General features: G+C 47.9%; 5 protein-coding genes across 6 annotated transcripts; 2 read left to right on the top strand and 3 right to left on the bottom strand.

Annotated features, from left to right (window-relative positions):
• The first annotated feature begins 2,797 nt into the window (after positions 1 to 2,797).
• On the top strand, positions 2,798 to 6,974 carry LOC123120486 (uncharacterized). The gene is made up of 3 exons (XM_044540488.1): positions 2,798 to 3,394; positions 3,623 to 3,843; positions 6,218 to 6,974. The coding sequence occupies exons 1-3, from the start codon at positions 2,938 to 2,940 to the stop codon at positions 6,860 to 6,862; spliced, it is 1,323 nt and encodes a 440-aa protein (XP_044396423.1). The 5' UTR covers positions 2,798 to 2,937; the 3' UTR covers positions 6,863 to 6,974.
• A 522-nt stretch (positions 6,975 to 7,496) lies between these two features.
• LOC123120488 (SWR1 complex subunit 6) lies at positions 7,497 to 9,984 on the top strand. The gene is made up of 4 exons (XM_044540490.1): positions 7,497 to 7,792; positions 8,150 to 8,252; positions 9,139 to 9,242; positions 9,448 to 9,984. Exons 1-4 carry the CDS (start codon positions 7,682 to 7,684, stop codon positions 9,649 to 9,651), a joined length of 522 nt encoding a protein of 173 aa, XP_044396425.1. The 5' UTR covers positions 7,497 to 7,681; the 3' UTR covers positions 9,652 to 9,984.
• LOC123120487 (putative laccase-17) lies at positions 9,957 to 13,812 on the bottom strand. The gene is made up of 4 exons (XM_044540489.1): positions 13,652 to 13,812; positions 13,393 to 13,544; positions 13,051 to 13,295; positions 9,957 to 11,336 (listed from the first exon to the last, which is right to left on the bottom strand). Exons 1-4 carry the CDS (start codon positions 13,754 to 13,756, stop codon positions 10,135 to 10,137), a joined length of 1,704 nt encoding a protein of 567 aa, XP_044396424.1. The 5' UTR covers positions 13,757 to 13,812; the 3' UTR covers positions 9,957 to 10,134.
• A 2,782-nt stretch (positions 13,813 to 16,594) lies between these two features.
• On the bottom strand, positions 16,595 to 18,487 carry LOC123124615 (universal stress protein YxiE). 2 transcript variants are annotated; one of them, XR_006461170.1, is made up of 5 exons: positions 18,154 to 18,487; positions 17,951 to 18,060; positions 17,749 to 17,873; positions 17,054 to 17,673; positions 16,597 to 16,970 (listed from the first exon to the last, which is right to left on the bottom strand). XR_006461170.1 is itself a non-coding variant. In XM_044545203.1 (4 exons), the coding sequence occupies exons 1-4, from the start codon at positions 18,329 to 18,331 to the stop codon at positions 17,511 to 17,513; spliced, it is 576 nt and encodes a 191-aa protein (XP_044401138.1). In that variant the 5' UTR covers positions 18,332 to 18,487; the 3' UTR covers positions 16,595 to 17,510. The 2 variants fall into 2 exon arrangements, 1 of the variants encoding a protein (XP_044401138.1); XM_044545203.1 differs by having other exon boundaries at positions 16,595 to 17,673.
• A 7,049-nt stretch (positions 18,488 to 25,536) lies between these two features.
• LOC123124616 (PRA1 family protein B2) lies at positions 25,537 to 26,804 on the bottom strand. Its single transcript, XM_044545204.1, has one exon. The coding sequence runs from the start codon at positions 26,563 to 26,565 to the stop codon at positions 25,885 to 25,887; it is 681 nt and encodes a 226-aa protein (XP_044401139.1). The 5' UTR covers positions 26,566 to 26,804; the 3' UTR covers positions 25,537 to 25,884.
• Between the last annotated feature and the right edge of the window lie 322 nt (positions 26,805 to 27,126).

Raw genomic sequence — 27,126 nt, forward strand, 5'->3', positions numbered from 1 at the left:
GGGGTGGGCCGGCCGGCTGGGCCTCGGGGTTGGCCCAGTTGGGCCAGGTCCAGTGGGGGCGCTTTTGTTGTTTTTTTTGTTCTGTTTTGTTTTGCATTTTCTTTTATTTATTTTCTTTCACCTTTTAATCCATTTTAAAATACTTAGGCATTTTCTAAAAAGGAGTTTTCTCCACAATAATTACCAGTGGATTATTTGGCACCCACCGAACATTTTTGTTTTGACGTTTGAAAACTTTTATCGTTTGATTTAATTTTAAATTTGAATTTGACTCCGTTTCGAAATGCTGCGAGGTTAGCAACACTAACGGAGGTGACGTGGCAAGATTAGCGTGAGATTACTGTAGCATGATTATCCGGGCGTTACACATACTCATCGACATGCAAGTCGTGATTCCTATTACAAGAACAAATCATCGCCCACAACTACTTTGTGTTCTACTCGTGCATAGAATCTACGCATAGACCTAGCTCATGATGCCACTGTTAGGGATCGTAGCAGAAATTTAAAATTTTCTACGCATCACCAAGATCAATCTATGGAGTCATCTAGCAACGAGAGAGAGGAGTGCATCTACATACCCTTGTAGATCGCGAGCGGAAGCGTTCAAGAGAACGGGGTTGATGGAGTCGTACTCGTCGTGATCCAAATCACCGATGATCCTAGCGCCGAACGGACGGCACCTCCGTGTTCAACACATGTACGGTTGGGAGAGACTTCTCCTCCTTCTTGATCCAGCAAGGGGGAAGGAGAGGTTGATGGAGATCCAGCAGCACGACGGCGTGGTGGTGGAAGTAGCGGGGATCTCGGCAGGGCTTCGCCAAGCTCAGCGAGAGGGAGAGGTGTTACGGGGGGAGAGGGAGGCGCCAGGTGCTTGGGTGCGCAGCCCTCCCTCCCCCTTTATATAGGGGCCCTGGGGGGCGGCGGCCAAGGGGGAACTTGCCCCCCAAGTCAGGTGGGGCCCCACCCCCAGGGTTTCCAACCCTAGGCGCAGGGGGAGGCCCATGGGGGGCGCACCAGCCCACTAGGGGCTGATTCCCTTCCCACTTCAGCCCATGGGGGCCTCCGGGATAGGTGGCCCCACCCGGTGGACCCCCGGGACCCTTCCGGTGGTCCCGGTACAATAGCGGTGACCCCCGAAACTTTTCCGGTGGCCGAAACTGGACTTCCTACATACAAATCTTTACCTCCGGACCATTCGGAACTCCTCGTGATGTCCGGGATCTCATCCGGGACTCCGAACAACTTTCGGGTTACCGCATACTAATATCTCTACAACCCTAGCGTCACCGAACCTTAAGTGTGTAGACCCTACGGGTTCGGGAGACACGCAGACATGACCGAGACGACTCTCCGGTCAATAACCAACAGCGGGATCTGGATACCCATGTTGGCTCCCACATGCTCCTCGATGATCTCATCGGATGAACCACGATGTCGGGGATTCAATCAATCCCGTATACAATTCCCTTTGTCAATCGGTATGTTACTTGCCCGAGATTCGATCGTCGGTATCCCAATACCTCGTTCAATCTCGTTACCGGCAAGTCTCTTTACTCGTTCCGTAACGCATGATCCCGTGGCTAACTCATTAGTCACATTGAGCTCATTATGATGATGCATTACCGAGTGGGCCCAGAGATACCTCTCCGTCATACGGAGTGACAAATCCCAGTCTCGATTCGTGCCAACCCAACAGACACTTTCGGAGATACCTGTAGTGCACATTTATAGCCACCCAATTACGTTGTGACGTTTGGTACACCCAAAGCATTCCTACGGTATCCGGGAGTTGCACAATCTCATGGTCTAAGGAAATGATACTTGACATTAGAAAAGCTCTTAGCAAACGAACTACACGATCTTGTGCTATGCTTAGGATTGGGTCTTGTCCATCACATCATTCTCCTAATGATGTGATCCCGTTATCAATGACATCCAATGTCCATGGTCAGGAAACCATAACCATCTATTGATCAACGAGCTAGTCAACTAGAGGCTTACTAGGGACATGTTGTGGTCTATGTATTCACACATGTATTACGGTTTCCAGTTAATACAATTATAGCATGAACAATAGACAATTATCATGAACAAGGAAATACAATAATAATCATTTTATTATTGCCTTTAGGGCATATTTCCAACATGCCCCCCTTCAAGATGTTCATGAAAATTAAACGAGCCGAAGGCGCCGTGCTTCAATTTAGTAAAGTTATACAAACCATGCCTCTGCTAGTATACACCTGTGCCTATGGAGAATTCACACATTGACATTCAGAGGATTGAGCGATGCCTTTGCAGTCATCACGACCGTGCGTCAAACCATGTTTTTTTCTTCGTGTGTGTGAAAACGTTGCTGTTTTTTCCTTACTTGAAAGGTCACATTTGATAGTGTTGGTAGCCCCGCTCGTAACTAACCCATAAATCTCCATTCGCCGGAAATATAATGGGAGCAAAAAGGGAAACAAAGAACCGACACGGTTGGCCGTTATTTTTGTTTGTGTTATCGCACGGAAAGGAGAAATCAGAAAATTCTAGTAGTTGGAAGGTTAAACTGTAAAACACACAAAACCACAAACCGAAAAGGAAAAACCAAGAACCAACCGCGCCGGCTGGTTTTTCCTCGCGGAAGCACTCCACGCGCGACACTTGTCACCCGCGGAGCGCTCCGGAACCGCTCGTTAACTAGTTGCTCTTGTTTGTTTCCGGTGTCAACATAACGGGCTGGGCCGAGATGCCGAGTCACGTTTTCTCTGAAAATTATAAACCGAGTCACATAATTCGTTATACGTGTGAGTTTGGTCCACCTGAACTCTTCAACTAACGGACGGAACCCAACTGGCTGGCGCCTGAATCTAGGTTTTCTTTCCTCTTCCCCACCCTGGGGAAAGTAGGGTTCGACGGGAACAATCGAACTTGGCGAGAGCTGGTGAGATGGAGACGGAGACGATGGAGGCTGGAAGAAAGAGAGAGCGTCTGATGGAGACGGCGAAATCGGGGAGAAAGCGGGCGGGGAAAAAGAAGGCGTCGAATGCGGTGTCGTTTTTTATGCAATTGACGGTTGATTCAGCGAAGATGGTCGAAGAGGGAAGGCTGAAGCGAGCGGTGGCGAGGCGGAACGAGGAGAACTCCGGCGTGGCGCCGATCGTGCCGGAGGCGCTCACGGAGCAGGAGCGGGCGGCGCTGCTGCAGGAAGAGATGGCGAGGGAGAAGATATTGTCGCGCGAGCGCTCCCTGCAGATGCACGCGGAGAGACTAAGGGAAAAAGAGGAGAGGCCCCGGGCGCCGCCGGGTCCGAACCAAGAAGACGAGTCTGAACAGGATTACAACAAGTACCGGCAGATCTGGGACATGAAGTGGTCCAAACAGTACGGCTCTTTCGAGGACACCAGTGAGCACTTCTCTTTCGTTTCTTCTTTGTTTTATCTGTTTTGATCGATTGATGTTCCTACAAAGTTCATAAGCTGGGTTTCAAGTTTTAACATTCTGTAGATATATAGATGTATAATTGACAATTGTATTGTAGGATTATTAGAAGCTGACAACAACTGTAGATTGGATTATGTCGATTCCTGCCAATTTTGTTCTTTTACTGAATCTGAATCTCCTGTACATGCAGCGTCGATCCCCGCCATGTGTTTCACGGACAATCCTATGCCTCATTTCACTGTCCACCAGACTACCATGCAGATCTTCTCAGTCAAGGTCACGGAAATAACTGGCGGTTTACAGTGGCCCCTCGATGTATTTGGCATGATCGCCATGCGCGACGACCTGGATCATAATCGCAATATTATCTTTAACCGGTCAAGGGACAACTGCCAAACCCTCACCCAACAGGTTATATATTTGGTCCTTCCTGTCATGTGTAATGCAATCTTTGCTACTCCCTCCGATCCATATTATTATTTGCTTGTCGCTGCTTAAGTACAAAGCTAACCGCAGAACACATATCGGAGTGAGTATTAATAATATCACAATGCTGACCACAGAACACATATAAGTAACCACCTTGTAGCAGACTAAAAGCTTGCCAATGAACATAAACATGTGAATAAGAAAAGTTCAACATGGGAAAGTACAACACACAGATATTTGGTTTAGGAAAATCCATTGAACATTGCTAATGTATAAATTAAAAAGAGGCTAAATACAAGCAACCAGCATGTTCATGTACATCATATCACATATAAGCATGTGTGACATTCAACCTTGTTTTTGTATGTTGACTTAAGTTGATTCTTCCATAAACTGTATTTGCATCTTCCATTCGTTGGTGAATGAGTTTGAATTTATGCTTTGGATGCCAACTTGGTAAAAAAATCTATGAGACCGGGTCTCATTCTAAGGCCGGTGAGACCCATCCGGAAGTGGATCAAGTGTAAGCACATCCAGACTTGGGGACAGATGCGTGTAGTTCAGTTATAGAGGGATCCAGTGAGCCATATGGAAAAGTCTTTGCACTTTTTACCTGACCCTGACCTTAAGAATCATAGGCCTTCTACATGGCACAGTGCATTAGCAGACATTTGTGTCCCTCAATCTGTTTGAGACTAACGTTGTTCTCATTTCTGTTTGATAGTTTCTGGCGTTACTGTCTGAAATTTGGCAATTTACCTTGACAGTGTATTATGAATTGTAAGTATGACTTGCCAGTAGTGTTTTCATATCTGAATGCCTGCACGTTATACGGGAATATAGAAAGATGCCTAATCATGTCACACATCCGTCTCTATACAAATTTAATGCCCATGAATACTATATTTTAGTTAGACAAGGCAAAGCATCTTGCGCCATATAGGAAATAGGAAACAGTAAACTCATCATATGACATAATTTGCAAACCTTAAAGTAAATGACGAAAATCGTGGGGAGATGGCACCACCAACCAGAAACATATGTTCGATCGTGGGGAGGTCGATTGCCAGGCTCACCATCACAACCAGCTCAAATGTTTGCATTGAGTAAATACAAAAGATATGCGTTTTGCACATCTGAACCACAACAACTATCATTTTTCTGTGTTACTAAGGGTGTGTTTGGTTTGTGCCCCAATTAGCTGCACCAATTTTTTTGCATGACCAATGCTAGGGCATGACCAATTTTTTGGTAAGTTGATCTTGTTTGGTTTAGATCCATTATACTGACATTTTCTTTGGCGAAATCAGTAAGCTTCCATTTGGTTTACATCCAACTAACTTGGCACACTTTGGTAACTAGGATTGATCAGTGTTTAGTGTGATTGCAATTAAGTTTTAATTAAAAAGAAGGGACACCTGTTAAGAACACACTTAATTAACTACAATGTGCCAAGTGAAAAACGGACGTGTAAAAGTACACACTGCGCATCACATGTGTCCGTGGAAATAATGCTGACATCCTTTACTGAACTAAGACAAAGTCGTCGCCATAGTATAGTATTTTGATCCACGGTCTTTTGTTGAAACTGGGATAACTTGGGGAATACTAGCTAGTGTTTGGTACTTTGGGTTGTTATTTGGTTAAGCAGGATTGGTTACCGGCCTCTACACGGGATTAATCGATCCAGAGGTCTGGTAGTACAACGTACGTGCGTGATTTTCCCAGCCATTTAACCTGCCACACTAATTGTGTTGGATAATCACCAAACACAATGAAAAGCATGCGAGGGCAACACTCCCAGTTTTTGGCGAGCATTTTCTGCGCCCCTGGAGCGCCTGCGAGTTGGCAAAATTTACATGGGAGCTACCTGGGCTGGCTGGGCATGCCAAATATTTGGCACCGATCCAAGCAATGACCAAATCTTATGGGCCAACCCATTTTTTGGTAGGGTCACCGTTGGTTGTAAACCAAACGTACCCTAAAACCTTAGGCTATTATTCTCTGCCAGCAACTAACATCATTCATGGTATGCACTTCACATCGATAAACCATTTTGTGATGTTTTGAATATTGTGTTGTTTACTGTTTACCTAGTTTCGGCTTCAGTTTACTTTTAGTTTGAATAGCTAGTTTAAATATTCTTGTCGACGCAACCCAATTTATTTGCGCTTCTCAAATTGTCTTCCTGTAGTTTCTTCTGGCCATCTTCCACCCATTTCAGTTCGAGTCATTGTAGTTAAGTTCCACTTGATGAACGGATTAATAATCCATGGCTAATCGCTTATTACTTCAATAGATGTGTTCCATAGGAGCATTGTTATTTACTTAATTTGATTGATGGTGTTGCATGCAGGGTCAACATTTGGTTCTTACAGGTCCTGCTCGTGCTGTTGTGCACGAGGGGCATCCGTCTGTGTACTTTGAGGCCATTCTAAAAGTTAAGGGCGCTACCTGTTCAGAGGACAGAGATCTAAGCCTCCTGATCAGCCGCTGCAATATCCGTCAATCGCCATCCAAATCGCTTGTGGGCACCAGATGCTACAGAAGTAAGCTCAGCACACTGGAGCTGGCATATGGTATCATCGTCGCTTGCGCCGAGGCCACCATCGCAGTCGAGGTGGTCGAGGGGTCATGGCCGCAAGGGTTCCACGGCCAGTTAACTGCATGTACTGCCAATGTGCCCCACATGAAAGTCTTGCTGCTCGATTCAGGCGAGAAAGAGGCCGTCGCTGGCGACAGCGGCAAGATGGAACTCTCGCGCCGTGTTGTCTCTGTTGAAAGGTCTGGGCGGCTCATGGTTTGTGCTCTGTTGTCTCGTGGTGGTGAGAAGGTCGTGGAGGCTGAGACGTCCTTTGCACCATTGGAGGCTGGCAGAAGCCATGGCATGCTTGATGTTGGGTCGTGTAAGCTGCGGGTCACGGTGGCCTGGTCGCCAATTCTGAAAGGCTATCCACTTCGTGGTTTTTCTCTACCTTCCAGCGAGGCTGTTGCTAGCTAGTGTGGAGTTCATGTTCATCCCATGGATCTTAATAGTGCTTATTTTTTTGGCGATCTAACAGTGCTATGTTAAATATATTCTTTCTGGAACAAAGGATAGCAGCTATTGCTTAGAGCAACTCTAGCAGATGCTGTATATTTCCGCCCCGCAAAACCAATTTGCAGCTCTCCCTAAAACAGATTTGTGGTATCATGAGACTTCAAGTGGAACAGATGCCGCAAACCCGTACTGCAGTACTCCGCTTGACCCCGCGCGGTACCGTAAATCTGTTTTAGTTAGATAGGCAAAATCATACCGTAAATCCGTTTTAGTTAGATAGGCAAAATCATGATTTTGAACAATATGATTTAAATAAAACAGCAATATAAATCAAATTTATTAATTCTTTAACATCATACAATACAATAATCCTCTTAATTACAACAAATGTTTAAATCTAAATAATTAAAGAAATAACAACATGGTTTGGAATTAAAAGAATTGTTGAAATCACACATGAATACAAGTAAGATAAAATAAATAAAATGGAAGTGACATAAACCTGGCAGGAACAAGGTTCCCATTACCTAAAGCGTTTTTTTTAGAAAACTCCCTAAACCGATATAAACCCTTTGTAGCAAAATGGGCTGGCCCATGTTTCGCCGGCATTTTGCTGCAACGAGCGGCAAATAGGGAATAGCCTGCCTGACTGAGGGCTGGATCACGAACTCCCTCGGAACGACAGGGCCCAAATCGATCCCTCAAGCCAGTCCCACATCTCCTCCCCCGCGCCACCGCCGCCGACCGCCGTCCGCCGTCGCCGCGCGCCGGGTGCCCAAGATGGACGGGGAGGAGGAGAACTCGGGGCCCTTCCGCCGCACGAGCTCGCGGACGCGGCGGATGGCCTCGCGCATGGCCTCTGCCCTCTCCAGCTCCGACAACCGCGCTCAGGTAACAATTCCTACCTCCTTGGATTCCACTTTCACCCGTGGAACCTCCATATCAGCAAGCGGTGCTCATTCATTTCTCTACTGAATTCGGCTTCGCCTTACCACCGAGGGGAAGCTCGCTGCTTCTGATCAATGTGGTGGTTTCAACTTCAAACGGCTTCAACCCTAGCAGAACTCTTAAAGAAAACAATCTTTGTTGATTCGCCTGTTTTTTTGTTTCTTAGGCAGTCTGTCGTTGATTTAAGATCACTAGTTACTGCTAGTTCCTGCAAATTGCTGTGCGTCTTGTCAGTTTAGATGCTACTCCTTATGTCAGTTTCACTAAATTATGTGTCTTCATATCTGTAATGCCATGTAGGCTGCTTTGGCTCGTCTTGATGCGCTTGAGAGTGATAATGCTGGGGTTGAGGTGGTGGATCTCAACGATGATGAGTATGGATCTACAGATGAGGAGGACCATGGTTGGTTCCTTTCTCTATTATTTTCAGGGGGCATTATTCTCTTCTGTGGTTTTCTGAAGTTTCAAGGGAGTTGCAATGCAGTGTGTACATAAACAAACTTTGCAATCTACTCCTAGTATAAATAGCAAAATGGCTTTGTGCCTGTACCTCAGGTATTGGTATTGCTTCTAGTATCAGAGATAACACATTCACGTACATAAATTTTACAGAAGAGGAAACACATTCTGTTTCCGTTTCTTGCAAAGAGAATGATGAACTATATAATTAAATCGATCTTTGTAACACCATCCTGATTTTTTTTGGGTTGCCATGTGCATCTAATGCATTTGATAAGAATATAAGAGCCCAAGTTATGCACGGGTGGATTGAATTATTAACCCCTGTCATGCATGCCCTGTTAGATTGTCTCACTATTGAGCATCATGGTTTGAATGTAAATCATTACAATCACCATGCTGATTTAGCATTTCGGTGTAGAATCACTCCCTCCATTCTAAAATAATTGAAGTTCTAGGATTGAACTATTTTATGTCTGGCCATGTCTATGACAAAAATTGCAAAGATCTACAATATCAAGTATATATAATATGAAAATTACTTCACAATGAATCTAATGAAGCAAATTTGGTACTCAAGATGTTGATATATTTGTATATAGACTCTCTCAAACTTAATGGAGTTTGACTTAGGAAGTTAGGATAAACCTAGAACTTCATTTATTTTGAAACCGAGGGAGTATTATTAACACTGAGGGAGTATTTTTTTAACATACTGAAAAGTTGTGTATGCTGCTAGCTTTTGAGACAGTGCATGCGAAAAGAATTTTTTTAAAAACTATACGATGTAAGTGCTAATTTTATTTTGTTTCTTACTTGGCCTTGTGTAGTTTTGATGCAAAAGAAGCAATCAAAGAACATGAAACGCAAGACAAGGCAAGGAAAAGCTTTGGAGAAAAGGGCGGTAAGATCTTTCATGGATGCTTTACAAGAGGTGAGTAGAATAGACGGGTTGGATGGGAACTAGGAAATTGTGGTGCAAATTTCTTTCTTGACATATACACCCTCCGTCCAATAATATAAGAGCGTTTTTGACACTACACTAGTGTAAAAAACGCTCTTATTTTATGGGACGGAGGGAGTATCTTTCTTGATGGTAACTAGGGACTTAGAAGATTTTTACCCCTGAACTGTTGCAGGCAAATCTGGAGGCCTTGCCACCTCATGTCCCAACATATCTGAGGGCTGCTGTGGGTCCACCGAGCACTTCATCCCGTCGCCATTACTGCTCTGTTTGTGGGAATTCTTCAAATTACACATGCCCCAGGTGTGGAACACGGTTCTGTTCTTGCCGCTGCCAAGTCATACACAATGACACTCGCTGCCTGAAATTTGTGGCTTGACCCATCTACAAGTCTGTGGAGCCTGGAGTTATGTTCAATGCAGTCTTGCCCTGTGGGCATGTGGCGCCTAATGATCTGTGCTTTTATCAGAAAGAAATGCTTATTGTACAGCTAGCCAAGTAGTAGCCAGGCAGATCTTTTTGCAGACCGACACCATTTCTCCTTTAGAAATGTTGTGTGGCTGGTGGTTGTGTACTTCAACGCAGTGCAGTGGTAAATGATAGTTGTACTTTATTTGGCACTAAGATTGATTTCAGTGTACGATTGGATCTCATGATGCAGGAAATTCTAACTGCAAGTGTTCCTCTAGTGTTCAACAGTATCTGAATAACATTTTTCTGACTGAAAAGTATCTGAATTACATTGAAGATATTTCGTAATGAATCGAATGTAAATAACTAGAACGCGGCAACAAATGTGAGAATGGTACATTGCCCCAAATAATCAGTAGAACTGAGCAAAAAAAAAAAGACTTTGATTTCTTCAGCAAATTGGCAGGTCTGGTGGGGGTGCCCCCAGGGACTGCAGCTCTCCTACTCCATCCTCGACCAGGAAGGCCATGGCGAGGCCCCAGGTGATGTGCACATCCAGATGGCAGTGCATCAGCCACACCCCGGGGTTGTCGGCGACGAACCGGATGACAGCCCACCCATTCAGCGGGACGCCCACCGTGTTCCTCATTGGTGGGTCGTCGAGGTTGAACTTTGCGGTGTCGGTAGCGGCATCGAAGTTGCCGAAGCCCTCAGCGAGGATGAAGAAGTCGTAGCCATGGGTGTGGATAGGGTGGTTCTCCCCGGCGAAGATGTTGGTGCCCTGGAGCACGATCTGCACCACGGAGCCGTACTTGAGCTTGTACACCTTGGTGCCTGGCACGGGCTGCCAGAGCGCGCGGCTCACATTCTGCGCCGTGTAGTCGAACTGCACCGGCGGGTTGGCGGGGAAGTCGGTGGTGAAGACGCCGGTGGCGGCGGCATCGCCCTGGTAGTGTGCCTGGAGGATGGAGACGGTGGAGGGGAGAACGAAGGAGGCGTTGTTGATGCTCGCCGCGAACCGCGTGTTGTTGGGGCCGCCGCAGTTCTGTCCGCTGGAGCAGTTGAAGAGGCCGACGCCGACGGTGAAGAAAAGGTCCTCGTCGACCGCCGAGGGGAGGCCCACCGAGTGGAGGTTGCGCAGGCTCGTTGTGAACGTGGTGACCGTGGCCGTGTCATTGTACGCTGGGAGGGTCGGCATCGCCGGGCTCGCCGTGCCACCGGCGCCGTAGTCGAAGATGGCGGTGGTGGTGGTGTTGTCGAAGGGCACACCCTGCGCGCTGGCGTAGGCGCGGGCGGCGAGGTAGTACCGGCCCGGCGGCTGGTCGAAGGTGACGAGGACGTCCGTGGTCTGGCCGGGCCCGAGCACGATGACAGTGGTGTTGTACGGCTTGAGGTAGGAGGCGTCGGCGCCCACGACGGTCATGGTGTGGCCGGCGAGGGAGACGAAGAGCTCGGTGTTGAGCGCGGCGTTGATGAAGCGCAACAGGTTGGTCTCGCCGGACTTGACCGGGAACACGGTCGTGTCTTGGGAGGAGCAGCTGTAGAGGTCGCCGGGTTGGCCGTTGACGGTGATGGCGTCGGAGACGTTGGGAGCTGCACCGGTGCGCGTGGCGGTGCGGATGACGTCGATGGGGTTCATGTCCCACCACTCACCTGCGCGCATGCAGCCAGATTATTAGTTGCAGAAAACGGTACTGTACTATCTATCTAGCTCTTCTTTTTTCCTCTTAAACAATAGTAGTGGAAAATAATAGAGAAAATATCTCTCTCATTCATATAGGAAGAAGGCGTACCACTCCACATATTGAACAGCTGAAAATACTAAAAGGGGAAAAAAGTCAATTGGCTAGCATGCTGTACCACATGTTTTTTTAGGCATGCTGTACTACATGTTAGGCCTATTGTTCCATGTCGGCCACACACGCAACAACCAAAATAATCAGCCAAATTATGAAATAAATGACAGCCATTTTGATTATTATGCAATTACAGACTTTGTTTATTGCGAATCTATGCAATTACGGACTCAAACTTTCAAGGAGCTCTTCTTGAATGCAATTACATGTTGGCTATTTAGACTTGCTAGAAATAACATTACAACAAGATATAGCCAGCACTTGGCTCTACTATTAAAAGTACTTCTCCAAAGATTATTTTTCTTTCAAACCCGTTTCGAGAGAACATTAGAACATGTTGAAACTGGCCTTTATGCATGCTTTCTCTCTTTAGAATTCCTTTTAAGGAAATAATGTATAAGAGGCTCGGCCAACCAGACATGGAACATTTTCATGATGATGCATGCATCCTCCTTTGATTTGTCTGAATATCTTTGGAAGCTAGAAAGGCGCTAGTATCTGAATTTCTTAAGGCTGAAGCAAGTATATTTGGTTCCAAGACCAAGAGTGAGATATATATGCACATGTTTCCTAGCTAGCATGTGCATGCCATGAGTAAAGAAGGATCTCACATACATGCATACATGCACAATGATCTTGCTCCATGGTAGTAGCTATCCAATTTTTTTTCTTTGTCATGGGTCATGCATGCATGGTTTTCGTTCGTCTTGGACCGACGTGATAGTATAAATTTCGGTGCTAAATTGCACATGCAATCCTGGAGGTTTGACTCTGGGGTAAGCAGGTGGCGCCAACAGCCAACCAACCGAAAGCATGCATGCATGGGAATGATGACAGCCGCTAACACGCGGGAAAAGCAAAGCCCCTCCTAATTTCGCTACTTTGGAACAATGCACTGCACGGGATCCATCTAAATTCCTTTCTGTCATTTCAAGAGTCCACTACTACTACTTGTATTTATACACTAGTACTATGTATAACTAGTTTATGTGTGTGAGCATCACTGCCTATTTCAAGAACCGTAATGCTATTCAGCGAACGTCGGCTGAAGGAGCATGATAAAACATACGTCCTTTACGGCAACTTATGTTATCTGGAATATGTCAATTCCTTCAAGTGAACACAACAAATTTTGCAGTAAATCCTTTGTTTGCTAGAATTTGCCATGTGTTTATAAAGAAATTGCCATAAAGAAACGTTCACATTAAGTCGGTCCTTCATGCCACAGTAGCCTTCATCAACTAGAAATAGAAGACGACACACGCCAATTGTACGACACCGCGTCAAACGCAGAATCGAGCATCGGCCATGCTATGCTGTGCACTAGGTCCTGGTGTAAAGGGGGCAATGCTATCATTGTGCCGAGGACTTGATCGACACGCGCTAGTGAAATGAAAGCTACTCCCTCCGTTCCGAGTATTACGCAATTGCAATATCTGGTGCAAAAACTTGTAAAGTGCAACAACGTATTGACACGGAGAGGAAAATAATCTGCGTGCGTGCGTGCGTACCGAGCATGATGGGGGCGAGCTCGCCGTGGAAGTCGAAGGGGTAGGGGACGGGGTCGCGCGGGCGGATGATGAGCGCGCCGTAGACGGTGGCCCTGAGCCAGGAGCTGTGCGCGTGCCACCACAGCGTGCCCTCCTGCCCGGCCACCGTGAAGCGGTACGTGTAGCTGCCCCCCGGCCGGATCGGGCACTGCGTCACGAACTCCGGCCCGTCCGACCACCCCGTCCGCATCTGCCGCACGCCGTGCCTGCACGCCATCCATTGCCTCCATTGATCAGCAATTGCCATTACTGATCATGCATGCATGCTTTTTCATATAGTATATGATGAGAGGTAGTACGTACCAGTGGATGGTGACGTTGTAGGTGGCGTTGTTGACGACGCTGACGACGAGGGAGTCGCCCTCGTTCAACTCCACCGCCGGCCCGGGGAACTGCCCGTTTGCCGTCACGATGCTCCGCGAGTTGCACAGCCTCGTCACCGCCGCCTCCTGGATCTGCATACATACATAATATGCACCAGCAACGTCCATCAGAATTCTGAGCCGCCAGCCATTAGTGAATCTGCGTCAACAAGGGAAGAGACCGACTGCGCATTACTCACCACGAACTCGTGGCGTTGCTCCTTAGCGGTCGCAGGCCGGGAGCAGCAGAGAAGAAGAGCGGCAGCAAGGCCAAGGAGCGACAGGGAGCAGACTGAACTCGACATCCTGACCAAACACTGCTCTGCTCCCTCCTGCTCACTGGCGCTTGATTTGTGTGCAATGCAATGCAATTCATGCAAGGGACCAGCTCCCCTTATATAGGGGCAGGCAGGCAGGCAGGCAGGCAGTCCACTTGTTTCTGTGGTTGGAATTGGAAAGCAAAAGAACCAGTGGGTTGATCATGTTAAATGACCATGTTAAAATTGCTCAAACGAGCAGTAATTTTTCTTTTTGGCCAACTCTGCTTCTTTTGGCTTACCTACCGATCAATGTGGTGGAATGTTAAGTCGGCGCGGTTAGCTTTAGTAAACCTGTGATGATGCTTCCATCACAAGTTAAGCCTTTCTCAGAGGATGATGAGACCTACTCAACTCCATCATAAGAGCTACCCTTCCGAGATCAGCTAGCGATGAGTGCCATATTGACTGTGATAAGTGATAACGATCTCTGCTTTGCTAAGTAGTAGGATTAAACAAAGGCGGTTGTGAGCTAGAGGTTGCTTTCATCTGTATTATTAATCAGTCTCAAATTGTGTCAAGCTTCCTTCCAATTATTCTGATTCCCAGTGGAGCCACTAGTCCCACACTCCCACCCCCACATAGTACGTCGTGATTAATCAACAATTAAAGGATCCTTAGCTTTCGTTTCATGTTGTTTACAGCCAATGTCAGGCTTGATTCAGAAATCTGTTCCAGCAAGAAACCTTTCCGAATCCAAGGCCCCCCATGACAACAAAGGGTTGTCTGTTCTACACCTTTACTTTTCCCCTTCTTTTTGACTATTTAAATGAATCTTCCTCTTTGCATCCATGCTTTTATGGCATAACTAACTAGCTAACCGTGGGTACTTACTGCTAGGTTAATTGATCTTTGGTTTGGCAGGAGTTGTTGGGTTTGTTCATGCTATGAATTCACCGTTTGTTAGGTAAAAAATGTACATCTAGATGGTGTTCTTCTGTTGCTTGTACTACTAAATGTACATCAGCAAATACTTAGTGATGTAAAAAGTCTTATATTTCTTTACAGAGGGACTAGTAACTAGTGACAAAGGGCATCGATTGGTTCTAAATGTGCCGCATCATGAATTGTGGATTTGGCTCAATGAATTATACTTAAATATTGTTACTTATCAGTAAAGTAATTCTGACTGGGTAACTAGATCATCTATGTTTCAGAATGTTGAAGAATTGCAAAAGGTCACATCAAATGATTCACTTCCGAAGAGCTGTGATTGGCTGGCAAGTGCCAACCACCACATATGCAAGTGAAAGTACTGTTCATAGCTTCAGTAGGAAAGGAAAACACCCAACCCCCTTTTGCTTCAGCTGGTTTCTTGCAATTCAAGGCAATTTAAAGTCAAAATGTCAAGAAAAGCATCAATCTTGACATGGAAGGAACATGCTATTTCCATTAAAAAGTGATTTTCTTGGTGGAAAAGATCCACAAATATTCTAGGGTATTGCTTAGGTGATAATTTGGTGCATGTAACAACTCCCTGGCACCCCACTCCTCGTCCTTTAAACTGAAAGGATGTTTCACATGTTGGTGCATGTATTGCATGGCCCAGAACCATTTTCTTCAACCTCTAACTGCCAGCAAATCTGTGTCCTAACTTGGTGTACCATAATCGTCGGGCATGTTATGTATCCTGAACAATTGACAAAGTTGCGAGGGTCAAAATATGTGGAAGGTCTTGGGCAAGCAACATTGAGTGAGGTAGTGTAAATGATTGATTGAATTGGTGTGGTGGTGAGCTCAGATAGCTGAATGCAAATTATGATGCAGTAGTGTTGGGAACCAGCAAGCAGATGGTGACCACATGGCAAACATCAGTCGTCCAGTGATTTTAGATTTTAAACACCAGAGGCACTGATCAATGACCAAACTAAAAGGCAGCTTAAACTTCTTGATTGAAATAATCGAAGCAATGGCGCCATCAAGTTTAACAGATTGTCATATTTGTTGCAAAGCTTGATACAATGATCACTGCTTTTGTGATGGGCCAAACTTAAATGATCCACCAAACTTGCATGGGAGTGCTAGAATTGGTTCAGGGAGTTGCATATGGCTGTCAGTACCGTCATGCCTTTGAGTAAGCTAGACCACACGGCATCACTTGAAGATAGTGCTTTACTGGAGCTTTGTTGCTAAAACCTCAACATCAATAAGGTAGAAAGCATTTGCATTGACTCGTTGCAGCGGTCCACACAATTACAATTTGAGTACATTGCGGTTTATTAGCGAACAAAATCTTGTTGATGAGTAGTGCACAGTTGACGAGGATACGGCATCCGGACCCCGCAAGTCCAGCAAAGATAAGGAAGACCATCTCCTATTCGGCCATGCCAACCACTCGGACCGAGTATATAAGGCGAGCTAGGGAAGGTACGACGGAAAGAACAAGATTCTACAGCCACCTAGATAGTGATTTATTCTAACATTTGGATTGATCCAGTAACAGTGCACCTCTTTTCATCGTTCCGATGCAGAGGCCGGGGGCAAGCCTCCTTTTCCAAAAAAAAAATAACAGCGCACCTCTTTTCATCAAACAGAATTCAGAGCTGAGAGCACTCGGCTTGGCAAAATGCAACATTAGCAGGTGGGTTTAAGGAAAAGGATGGTGATAGCTTGAGAGTTGGGAACTTCGACGATCTATTCATGCTTTTACAAAAAAATTCGGGACAATTTATTCGTGTGTTTTGGTCTGCATTCGCTGCATTTATTTTATCTAAAAATAACCTGAGAAATATCGTCAAAGTCTTGCCAGACTTCGAACAGGCGAACAACTAAATTCATTATAACTTCAGTTTCTTTCATGTGAGAAAGGGTCATACTTTTTTTCTCTTCTGGCAATAATTTCAACCATGTGATGTTACAGGTGAAGTCCTTATCAAACGGTTACTTCTTGCAGAAACCTTTGTTATCTGCAGGAAATGCTTTCTGTTAGGTTGCTTGAGTTGACAGACAAGTGTGCAGACAGCTCTAACAACCCAAGCCTTTTCCGACCAACAGAAAAAAGAACAAAGCTGTCTATTTTGACAAACTGCCATGTTTTAGCCTGAAACACTACAGCACCTTCAGAAAGGCTCTTCAGCCTCCGTTTCCTTCAGTGGTTGGCTGCAATTTCGGTAGTTCAGTTGCTGATTGATGGACATACAGTTCAGCCAATTGCCACATCGAATTTCCGGAGTCGCTTTATTGTTAATCGAGTCATGGTTACCTAAAAAAAAGGGATACAGACATACAGTTACTGTTCAGGAGCATTCTTCCTTGTCGGTTGGTATATCTGGGGATTGTCCATACCTGAAGGAGTATGTTGCTACTCTTGATTAATCCACATTAGGAAGAGACTGTGAGGTTTACTGAAACCGCTTCTAATGTATTGAACTCAGTTTGAAATTGATATGACGAAGAAGCAGGCTGGGAGAAATTCAGAAGTATGATCAATAGTTTCTGATCCCTCCTTCGCCGTGCAGCGCTGTAAGCCGAGGCCCCCTCCTTTGCGTGTGTTTTAGGGTTTGTACCCGGTTTACATTGATATAGGCCGAGCGGCCGACAAATTACACTCGGCTTACGGCGAAACACGAGACAACAAATGTTTTTCTCATAGTGTCTGTACTCTGTAGCAGCGGGGTTGACATTGATCATGGTGATTTTTTTATTAGTGAACGCTACTCGATCCGTTGACACCAAGCTAGAACATCGATCGTAGGCATACGGGGCAGTGAAATGAAAAGCCCCGATGACAAACGCGCGACGATCATTCGGCCATTAAGCACCCCTGTTGAAAACATGGTGACTGGCATCTGATTGGAGATGACCTCGTCCGCTGACCATCCTTATCGACGGGCGGCGGCGGGACAACCATGACCGGGCAGCTCGCGTGGTGCGCGCAGTAGTCGCTCACGCTCCCCTGGAACGCCCTGCAACCAAAAGAATGAGCACATGCATGGGTAGAGCTAGTTGCGATCACTCGTGAGACGGGCAGACGTACGTACCTCCCGACGGCGCCGAGCCCGCGGCTGCCCACGACGAGCAGGCCGGCGCCGGCGCCCGCGTCCTCCGCGGCGCGGCACAGCGCCTCCCTGGACTCCCCCTCCACCAGCACCGCCGCCGCGCTCACCTGCGCAGCAGCCACGGTTTAAGTTGATCATCGGTTAATTACCTCACTCACGCGCACCGATGGCGTGACTCACATACCCCTCTTGTGTGACAGACCCGCTTGGCCCTGTCGAGCAGGCTGCGTGCGCTCTCCTTGCGCGCCGCTCGCACCGACTGCATGATCGCCGGCGCGCCGTACACCGCGGACCCTGCGTGCATGCGTGGTCAATCATATTCATATCAGCGCCGCTGGTGTGCAGCAACGTCGCGCGAGGCGTGCCGTGATGCTGGTCGTCACTCACCTGGCCCGCCGACCGGGCACATGGCGTGGTGGAGCGGCTCCAGGGCGTGGACGAGCACCAGCTCATGCCGGGCCTCCTCCGTCGCCGGCTGGTCGCCGGCGGGGAAGAGGCAGCGGAGCACCCAGTCTAGCGCGTGGTGGCTCCCGCCGCTGTCGTCCAGCGCGACCAGCACCTTCATCTCTCGCCTCTCTTGTTCTTGGTGTTCACTGATTCAGGTTGTCGCCGATGCGGCCGGTGCGGGAGCGCGTGGGCCATATATACGTGGCTCCAAACCACGTACTGCGGTGGAGAGGGAGAACGGACGGAGCTCTGGAGCGGCGGGTCATGGATGGCGACGGCGAGAGGACGAGGCGCCGTGCGCGCGTGGCATATCTATCCATCATGCAGGAGCAAACAGCGGCGCGCCGCCCTGGCCCCGTAACGCCAAGCAGGCGCCACGCCACCATCTTGCTAGCTCGAGCATGGAGCGGTACGGCGGCATACTCCCGTGTGCCAAAGTGAATTTTGTAAATGTATAACAAATCAAAATTAGGTGCATCTTTGATTAAAAGTAAGAATAGAATAAGTGAGGATTACAATTACACGCGAACCAACCTGCAGTTGGATGGTTAAAGGAACAGTGGTATAACGAACCCACCAAGGTTCAAGTATTATTCCTCGCTCATAGGGATAGGTGTGCGTGCGTGCGTTTATAGGGGTGAGTATATGCGTTATGAGCGCTTGCGTCTATACTGTGTTAAAAAAATTACGATTACACGTCATGTTCATTCGAATTATAGATGGGTTGTTTGCACTTTGATTGACTAATAAGCTTGCACGTGCAATGCACGGCTCGGTTAATGCTCTTTTCAGAGATACATCTACTTCTATCAAATACCCCTTGCCAGCATGTCTCGTATCATATATTGGCAGTTCTCGATGGTACTGTAAGAAGATGACAACAAGAAAAAACAGTCATGGTAACGTTCATCATATGACATGGTACCATACTTTTCAAGATAGCATGGAACGTCTGAAACCGTGTTTTCAAGTTAGTAAGCTTGCACGTGAAAAATCACATATATAGATAAAATGGTCCAATCATAGAAGTCAAAAATATTACAAACAAATTTATACTTGAAGTTTTAGAAAAGCTATAATCAAGAAAAAAGAACTTTTTAATGTACAAAGGCATTGAATTTAACTTCCCGGGTTTATTCTCATTGTTCTTGCGCTGCTGTTGATTGTTCTTTCGACTTATATATATACTCCCTCTGTTCCTAAATATACACATGGAGAGTGAATCTATAGTCTAAACTACGTCTATATACATCCGTATGTACTCCATATTGAAATATCTAAAAAGACTTATATTTAGGAACGGAGGAAGTATATGCCCGCGGGATAAAATGTACATTATACCCTCAACTTCCTATGATCCAATCATGTAAATGGTTATGGAAAAGTAGATGTACAATGAAAATAAAGGTTTTTGCGTGGTTACTGTTTTTTGACAGGCTCAACACCAAAGACATGCTAGTGAGAAGGCACCGGAGGTCCCCAAGTGACGATAATCTCTGTGTTATATGTAACGCATACGTCCATGAAGATAGGACCCATCTGTTTTTTCAATGTAATTAATTTTAGCCGCAGGGTTTGGAATTACCTTCAGATTGACAGGACCCATGGCTCTGATGTCCAGCAATGCATATATCAAGCAAGATCAAGGTTTGGGCATCCTTTCTTCTTTGAGTTTATGCTCATGGCAGCTTGGAACATTTGGATATTAAGGAATGGAAGAACTTTCAGGGGAGAGCGTGCTTCTTTTGCTACCTGGAAATGTAAATTTGTACATGATATTCATCTTCTAGCGCATAGGCCTAGAGATAGTATCAAACAACAGCTCTTAGCTTGTGTCAACACCCTCATATAAATATAGGTAGGTATAATGTAGGTTCCTTCTAACTTCTGGACTTGAGACTGACTGTTCTGCTCGTACAGTGGTTAACTCTTTTATTTATTAATAAAGGGTTGTGGTCCTTGCTCCACAGTAAATATTCAAAAAAAAAAGTACATTATCACAACCTTAATATCATCACAATTAACATGAGTACAGACGGAATATAAGCTTAAGTACTGCTCAAAAAATCAGGCAAGGATGAAAATTATGATAGTAAAAACAGTTCTTCTGCTTACGAAATACCAATGAAGCAAATCACAAGGGCACCAGTGGTGGACTACCCATGAGCGCCTTGCCTGCGAAGGACCTCCTTGATCACCATACCAAACTGGCAGCCATCCCCGGTGACTGTGGTTCAGGATTCATGGACGACCACGGCGGTCATCCTCGGTATCGACGGTTCAGGCCTATTGAAGAAGAAGCATCTGAACGTGCTACCTGGGCGTGGTTAACACTACCTAGAACTTTAGACTTCTTTTGTTGTCGGGCGACACGAAGTTTCGCGAGGAATTTTGCTTTCTTCCTATACCATGGTTGACTACTTTTCTTTTCAATTTTGTGAGTATGGCTACTTTCTGCATTCCCATTGGCAGATGAGTTCGTTTGGTCCTCAATCGAGGAACAATCCCCTGACGCAAATGGATGTGCATTTGGATAATTCTTGTTGATCTGTGTTTTAAAGCACAACTGTCAATATAAGCTTTAACATATGAGAAGAAAAAATTCGAAGGAGCCTCAACCCTGACCAGGCATGGGAACCATGATTTTATAAATATATGACACTAAAGAATTGCAATTTCCATATATCTCTATCACATGCCATGTACACTCGACATGCCATGGGTACAATATGGACTACTAAAAAATAATAGAAAGCTCATAATTTCGAAACAGTTAATTGAAAGTATATAGCAGAAATAGTACTATAACAGAAGCAATGCAAGAATAAAAAATTGCAAATGGTTAAATACAAAGGATAATAAGACAAAAAAGGTTAATTGAATGTATAAAACACATAATTCTATTTTCTATTCTGTTGTTTCCAAGTGTGAAAGACAAGCTACAGAAAGAATCACGTTGCAGCTAACGTGATTTTATCAAGAGTCTAAAACCGTGTGGAAGTATAAATGGGTATTGAACAGACATATTTAAACTGGCCAACATTGCAAGTGAATACTTGCATATTTTTTAAACTGATAATAGAAGTCAGGAAGCATCCGTAAATTACCAACGGTTGGAAAGGGAGGAGTCTATACCTGGCCATACCTCAGGCCGGGCCTAGCCAAGCCCGACGCAGAAAACCCAGGCCCAGGCCCGGCCCGGCCTGGCCATCGGGCTTGTTTTCTGGGCCCGAGCCTGGCCCGAACACGTAAAGGCCCATCGGGCTCCGGCCGGCCCGGCCCGACCTTCAGAAAAGTGCAAAAACAACGGGCCCGGCCTGGCTCGGCCATCGGGCTCAAAATCTAGGCCCGAGCCTGGCCCAGGAGCAGCGTCGGGCCGGGCTGGGTCGGGCTTTTTCGGGCCGGGTCGGGCTGGCCAGGCCGGGCTTCCCATGGCCAGGTATAGGAGGAGACGACCGATGTTGCGACAGCCGCTAGCTCAAGTTCGTCCAAGTGAAGGCAATCTGGAGTCTCAAGAGACTAAGAGCATCTCTAACAGGCGCCGAACGCGCCGCGCGCTAAAAACTGCTTTGCCACGCGTCCATCGCCTGGTTTGGCGCGGCGCGCAGCGCTGGCTCCAGCAACCTCGCTAAAAAGCAGCGCGCGCAGCTCCAGCATAAAAATGCAGCGCGCGCTCATTCTACAATATTTTTTAAATTGCATAGATAAAAAAGATACAAAGGTATTTTACATCGGTGCAACTAGATAGATAGTTCGAAAGCATATATAGATAGAACTACGGTGCAACTAGATAGAAACTACTACGGCATACATAGATAGAAACTACCCCAAGTCGCTAGCATCATCACCATCATCATCCTCGTCGGTGTTGTCCGAGGTATCGAGCCATATGTCGTCCCAACGTTCATCGTCTGACGTGAAGATCGACCTCCCACCTGCTTCAACGATATCGCACTGCGCATTCGCCAATGCCGGTCCGCCCGCTCCGCGCGGCGCCTTGCCGTCCTCTCCGCCCAGTAGGCACGCTCGTCGGCGACGTCCTCCGGGTGGCGACAGCGCCACTCCGCCATGGCTCACTCGTCCTCCTCGGCGATGAGGAGGCGGCGCTGCCGCCGAGCATGGTCGGCACAGTCCATGTCGGTGATGAGACGCGGCGGAGGGGCGACGCGCTGCGCCTGCTCACGCGTGAAGACATCCCAGAAGTTCATCTGCGACTGGGGCCTCTCCAAGTGCCACCTTGTACGTGCTCCGGAACGACCCGAGGCCGAGCCGGACGTTGCCGGACCGGATCTCGGCGGAGTACCAGCCGTTGGGGCGCTCGCGGATGCCGCGGTAGCCCGAAGAACCCCAGCGGCGCGGCGGCATGGTGGCGTGGTGGTGGCGCGGAAAGCGGCGAGGTTGCGAGGGGAGGGTGCGTGGCGAGCCCGGGATTTTATAGGCGCGCGCGAAGCGGCACGCCAAATCTACCACGCCGCGTGCCGCTTTCTCCCGCGCGCGCAAACGTTTCCCGCGCGCGGTAAGTTCCCGCCACCACTGGAGCGCGCGGAACCAGCCGGTGCGCGCTAAAACCAAACTTTACCACGCGGGCGCGCCTTTTGCCGCGCCTGTTAGAGATGCTCTAAACATTCAGCGTTGGAGAAACTGCAACCAGAGAATATCGCAGGCACTCGCACCTGCCAACTTTGAGATCATTTTGAATTCAGTTATAGACAAATCACTATGGCACAACACGGCGTAACAATTATACTAACAAGGCTGTGTCGGACAAAACATGAAGGACATATAAAAGATTACATTTAGATCTTTCACTGAAGAATAGAAACAGAACGAAAAATGCAACAATCAGATCAGAACCACGTAAACCTACAGACCTCAAAATTGCATCACAAGTTGTATGCTCGTTTTTCTGGCCTGTAGGTTTTTCCTGCTTCTCCCGGACGGACCAGACTCGCTTTTCTGGCCGACGATGTAGAACAGCGCGCAGGACAGGACCACACTGAGCGCCAGAGAAGCACCAAGAACAGTGAGGACGGACGCTGTAGATCCTCCCACTCCCGTCGGGATCACCTGGCGCCGCCGCTGATGACGACGGCGCGCTACACGAGGCTCAGAGGCGGCTAATCGCGGTGCGTAGTGCACATGCACGGGCGGCGTGGCGGCTCGCGTCCCGACTTGGATTGAACAGACAAAGCGTTAATTTGTTTCATGATTCTGAAAACTGTCAACGCCGTGCGGCAGAAGCGTTAGTTTATTTCATAAATTACTCTGGTCTTATCAGATGAAGTAAGAAACGTAACCAAGAATGGGATGCATCGTATTGCTGATCTTACCGGGATACGCCGACGACAACACAAATAATTGGACATCAGAAAGCACATGTGAGGGTCTGATGCTTACATTGATTTGTTTCTACGTGCAGCGCGTCAGAAGAACTCCTCGACGATCACCTCTCTTTTGTCAGCGCGATGGAGAAGCCCCTGCTCGGTTCCGTCCGTGGCGTCGCTTGCTGAAGTGACCGGAGCAGAGGGGTGGTGTAGAGTGCAGGCACAGGCCCGGGATTGCCATGTTCGAGCAAGTCCTCTCCTACTCCGGTGACAGGGTGTAGGGTGTTGAGTCATGGACGCTAGCAGGGACATGGGGCCGCCGTTCTTGGAGCAAAGCAAGGCAGCGATGCAGGGGATGGAGCCGAAGATTTGGCCGCGTGATGGTGCCGGTTTCCAGAGGCGGGCCAGGCGGCGGCCATGAGCATGAAGACCATGTGGGAGGTTTGGGCGGGGCAAAGACCACGCAAGCGGGAGAGAAGGGTGGTGGTGCGGGAAGGGGCTGGTGGGGGCGAAACTACCTAATGGTTTGCGAGAGTAATAGGAGATCGTGGGCGGGCGTGACGATGCAGAGGGGATCGGGATGCCTTTTTTTTTTTCCGCAGGAGCTAAACAAACATGGTTATAACCAATGGCAGTGGTGGGTATTACAGTGTCAAACATGTTTAATGCCACAAGCCGATTTGGACCATAGATCAGCATGGTTTGATGGATGATTTGGTTCTCCGCCCTTTCGTGCTTTTATAGGGGTAGTAGATTAGAGCATTTTCAACATCGACCCGTAAATTTTTCTTCCGTGTCTGTCCGCGGACACGGACATGGGAGAACGACGTCCGACGCTATCCATACACATTGCAAACACTTTTTCAACGAACCGAATAAAATTCATGTAAACACAGTGAATTTCATATAGACCATACGAAATTCGTTACATTTTGGACATATTTTAACTAAAATAGCTAAAACTATATGCACCTCCGACCGCACGGAGCTCCATTCCCGCAGCGGATCCCTTTGTCTTCTTCATGTTTGACAGCCCGCTCGTCGGACTGCCGTGAGCCCCAGAGGTATATTCTTTCCCCATATCTTCCCTATGTTCGGCTGCGCCGCTTATCGGAGTGGCAAAGGGTCTCACATCTGTGAAGCCTAGGCAGGGGTCGACGATGGCAGTGCCGCTCATCGGAGTGGAACCCCTGTGATGTGCTTCAGCCGGAGGGGGAGGAAGGGGAGGACAATGGCATGCGAGCAGGCAAGACACCGGCTTCATGCTGGTCGGATGCCATGGAGCTTGTGGAGAAAATGGTGTGCAATGAAGAAGAGCGGAGTGTGATGCGATTTTCACCCGACATCTGCCATCATTTAAATAGCGGGGGGTGGGGGGTGGAGCCAACAGTCTTTCTGTTTAATGACGGGTGGCTCGCAAACGGACGTGTGGCCGGAGTAATTTTCTCAGCACAAGTGCGGGTCTTAATGGAGGAAGGTGGGCAGTCTGTTACCGTTTAAATGCGGCGAGGAGGCGTGTTCAGCCGGGCGAGCAGCGGGCGGCGCTCTCTTGGCCGGTGCGCCGGTTCAATGCCGACAGTGATAGTTCGCGTCCATCTGCGCTGCCCTCCCGCTCTGTCAAATCGCGGGCATCAATGCCGACTGTTGCATGCTCTGGGCTGACATGAATGTGACGCGGTAAGCGGCGCACCGCGTGGGATAGAAAGCGCGAGAAAGGCGAGGGAGCGGGTTTGGGTGGGCAGGGTGTGGCAGTTGTCCGATCACCCACAAAGCCCTTCACATTTCTCTCCGGGTTGCGAAAGAAAACACGTTTAGACTGCTCTGCTGATCGATATAGGACCGTGTTGAACTGCTTTCGTGTTCCGAACAGTGCACTCTCAACATATGCGGGCGGTTTGAGCGTCACCGTTGGATGCCCTTACACCATATGAGAAACCAATAATTCATTTCATGAGTTTTGAATAGATGAAACATTTCCTAGAAACACAATGCAAATAAATTCTTAGAAAAATATCATATATAATTCAATTCTAGGTATCAAACAATCCACAGAGAAATAATTCATAAATATTTTGTTTCTCCAAATTTCCTATAAAAATCTTTTGAATCGTATAAAATCCTAAATGTAATTAAAAAATTCATTTAGTGTACGTAGGTGTAGCTAACTAGCAACACATATGGTGTCTCGTATGCTCGCTCGGTTCGGAATTAGTTGTCGCAAAAGGATAAAGTTAGATGTATCTAGAATTAAAATACGTCTAGATACATCAATTCCTTCGACAAGTAATTTAGAACCGATGAAGTATTTCTCAAGAATGAATCAGTCGACGGAATGACGTGGGGCGCCTCAGCCGCGCCCGCCTCCTCCTCCGGCGGCGTTGGTGAAGAAGGAGAGCAGGTCGACGGAGGAGCCCGCTCTTCCTCCAGCGCCAGGCTGCAGGTCGTCGTCGAGGAAGAGCTGTTCCTCGGGCACCCGGAACGCGCCGTGCGCGCAGGCGAGCGCGGCGCCGGCCGCGAGGGCGGAGAAGACGATGGACCCGACGGAGGTCACGAAGACGACGAACGCCGACGCCGCCAGGAGCCCGCCCAGCGTCTCCCTCTCGGAGAAGGTCTTCCCAAAGGCCGCGAGCGGGGGCGCGTCGGCGGGGCGGAGGAGGTAGAGCGCGCACCAGGCGGCGAGGAGCGCGAGCAGGGCGGCGAGCGCGAACGGGTGCGCGAGGAGGGAGGCGGCGAGGGAGAGCGCGACGAGGAGGGCGTAGTTGACGCGGAAGTAGGCGAGGTTCCTGCGGACGCGGGCGGTGGCGTCGGCGAGGGAGTCCGGGCGGCTGAGCGCCGCGCGGTGGAGGAGCTCCGCCCACGGGCGCGCGCCGGAGAGGGAGCGCTTGGCGGAGTCGAGGAGGCGGGCGAGGTAGGCGCGCTGGTCGGCCGCCGAGGAGGTGTCCGGAACGGGGAGGACGATGGTGGCGGTCGCGGCGGTGGCCGCCGGGAGGACGGAGACGGGGAGGAGGGGAGGAGAAGCCGCGGCCATGGCGTCGGTGGATGCCACCGTATCTGGGAGAGAAGAATGTTTAGGAGCGATGAACGATGGCGCGCGTTTCCCTCTCTGTTAACAAGCAAAGGTCAACCGTCAACGGTCAGCCTCGTCTCTCTCTCTCTCTCTCTCCCCCCCTCCGCGTTGACATTTCTGTCTCCTAATTTGACCTGAACTGGTGGATAAATTCAAGCTGAATTTGTAAACGCTGATAAGTAGTTTGGCTAGACCAGGGATCAGTTTCAGATTGCTGGTGAAATACAAGACTGGTCAACTTACCCCTCCGGTAGGTAAAGATGGTACTTTTAATAGTAATTGTCAAGAAAAACAACGGTCCATACAACTGGAATACATCAAGACACAAAATGACGAACAATTAAAATAAAATTACAACGAAAACAAAGTTGGTTTTCTTCTTCTTTGATTGTACGCCATTCGTCAAAAATATGCACTGAATCAACAATAGGAAAAAAGACACCGTAAACATTGTCGTCATGTCAGTCTTTGAAGAGACAATAATCATCCCTGCAAATAAACGATGAAGAACATTAGTTCTGG

This window comes from Triticum aestivum, chromosome 5D (genome assembly GCF_018294505.1).
Source record: "Triticum aestivum cultivar Chinese Spring chromosome 5D, IWGSC CS RefSeq v2.1, whole genome shotgun sequence".
NCBI classification, from domain to species: domain Eukaryota; kingdom Viridiplantae; phylum Streptophyta; class Magnoliopsida; order Poales; family Poaceae; genus Triticum; species Triticum aestivum.

Excerpts from the sequence above, each read along its gene's own strand:
- LOC123120486 (XM_044540488.1), top strand. The coding sequence starts at position 2,938 with ATGGAGACGGAGACGATGGAGGCTGGAAGAAAGAGAGAGCGTCTGATG. Across the intron at positions 3,395-3,622 it reads CGGCTCTTTCGAGGACACCA|CGTCGATCCCCGCCATGTGT; the intron begins GTGAGCACTTCT and ends CTGTACATGCAG. Across the intron at positions 3,844-6,217 it reads GCCAAACCCTCACCCAACAG|GGTCAACATTTGGTTCTTAC; the intron begins GTTATATATTTG and ends TGTTGCATGCAG.
- LOC123120488 (XM_044540490.1), top strand. The coding sequence starts at position 7,682 with ATGGACGGGGAGGAGGAGAACTCGGGGCCCTTCCGCCGCACGAGCTCG. Across the intron at positions 8,253-9,138 it reads TACAGATGAGGAGGACCATG|TTTTGATGCAAAAGAAGCAA; the intron begins GTTGGTTCCTTT and ends GGCCTTGTGTAG. Across the intron at positions 9,243-9,447 it reads TCATGGATGCTTTACAAGAG|GCAAATCTGGAGGCCTTGCC; the intron begins GTGAGTAGAATA and ends GAACTGTTGCAG.
- LOC123120487 (XM_044540489.1), bottom strand. The coding sequence starts at position 13,756 with ATGTCGAGTTCAGTCTGCTCCCTGTCGCTCCTTGGCCTTGCTGCCGCT. Across the intron at positions 13,545-13,651 it reads AGCAACGCCACGAGTTCGTG|ATCCAGGAGGCGGCGGTGAC; the intron begins GTGAGTAATGCG and ends GTATGTATGCAG. Across the intron at positions 13,296-13,392 it reads TACAACGTCACCATCCACTG|GCACGGCGTGCGGCAGATGC; the intron begins GTACGTACTACC and ends GATGGCGTGCAG.
- LOC123124615 (XM_044545203.1), bottom strand. The coding sequence starts at position 18,331 with ATGAAGGTGCTGGTCGCGCTGGACGACAGCGGCGGGAGCCACCACGCG. Across the intron at positions 18,061-18,153 it reads GTGCCCGGTCGGCGGGCCAG|GGTCCGCGGTGTACGGCGCG; the intron begins GTGAGTGACGAC and ends GCATGCACGCAG. Across the intron at positions 17,874-17,950 it reads GGGTCTGTCACACAAGAGGG|GTGAGCGCGGCGGCGGTGCT; the intron begins GTATGTGAGTCA and ends GCTGCTGCGCAG.
- LOC123124616 (XM_044545204.1), bottom strand. The coding sequence starts at position 26,565 with ATGGCCGCGGCTTCTCCTCCCCTCCTCCCCGTCTCCGTCCTCCCGGCG.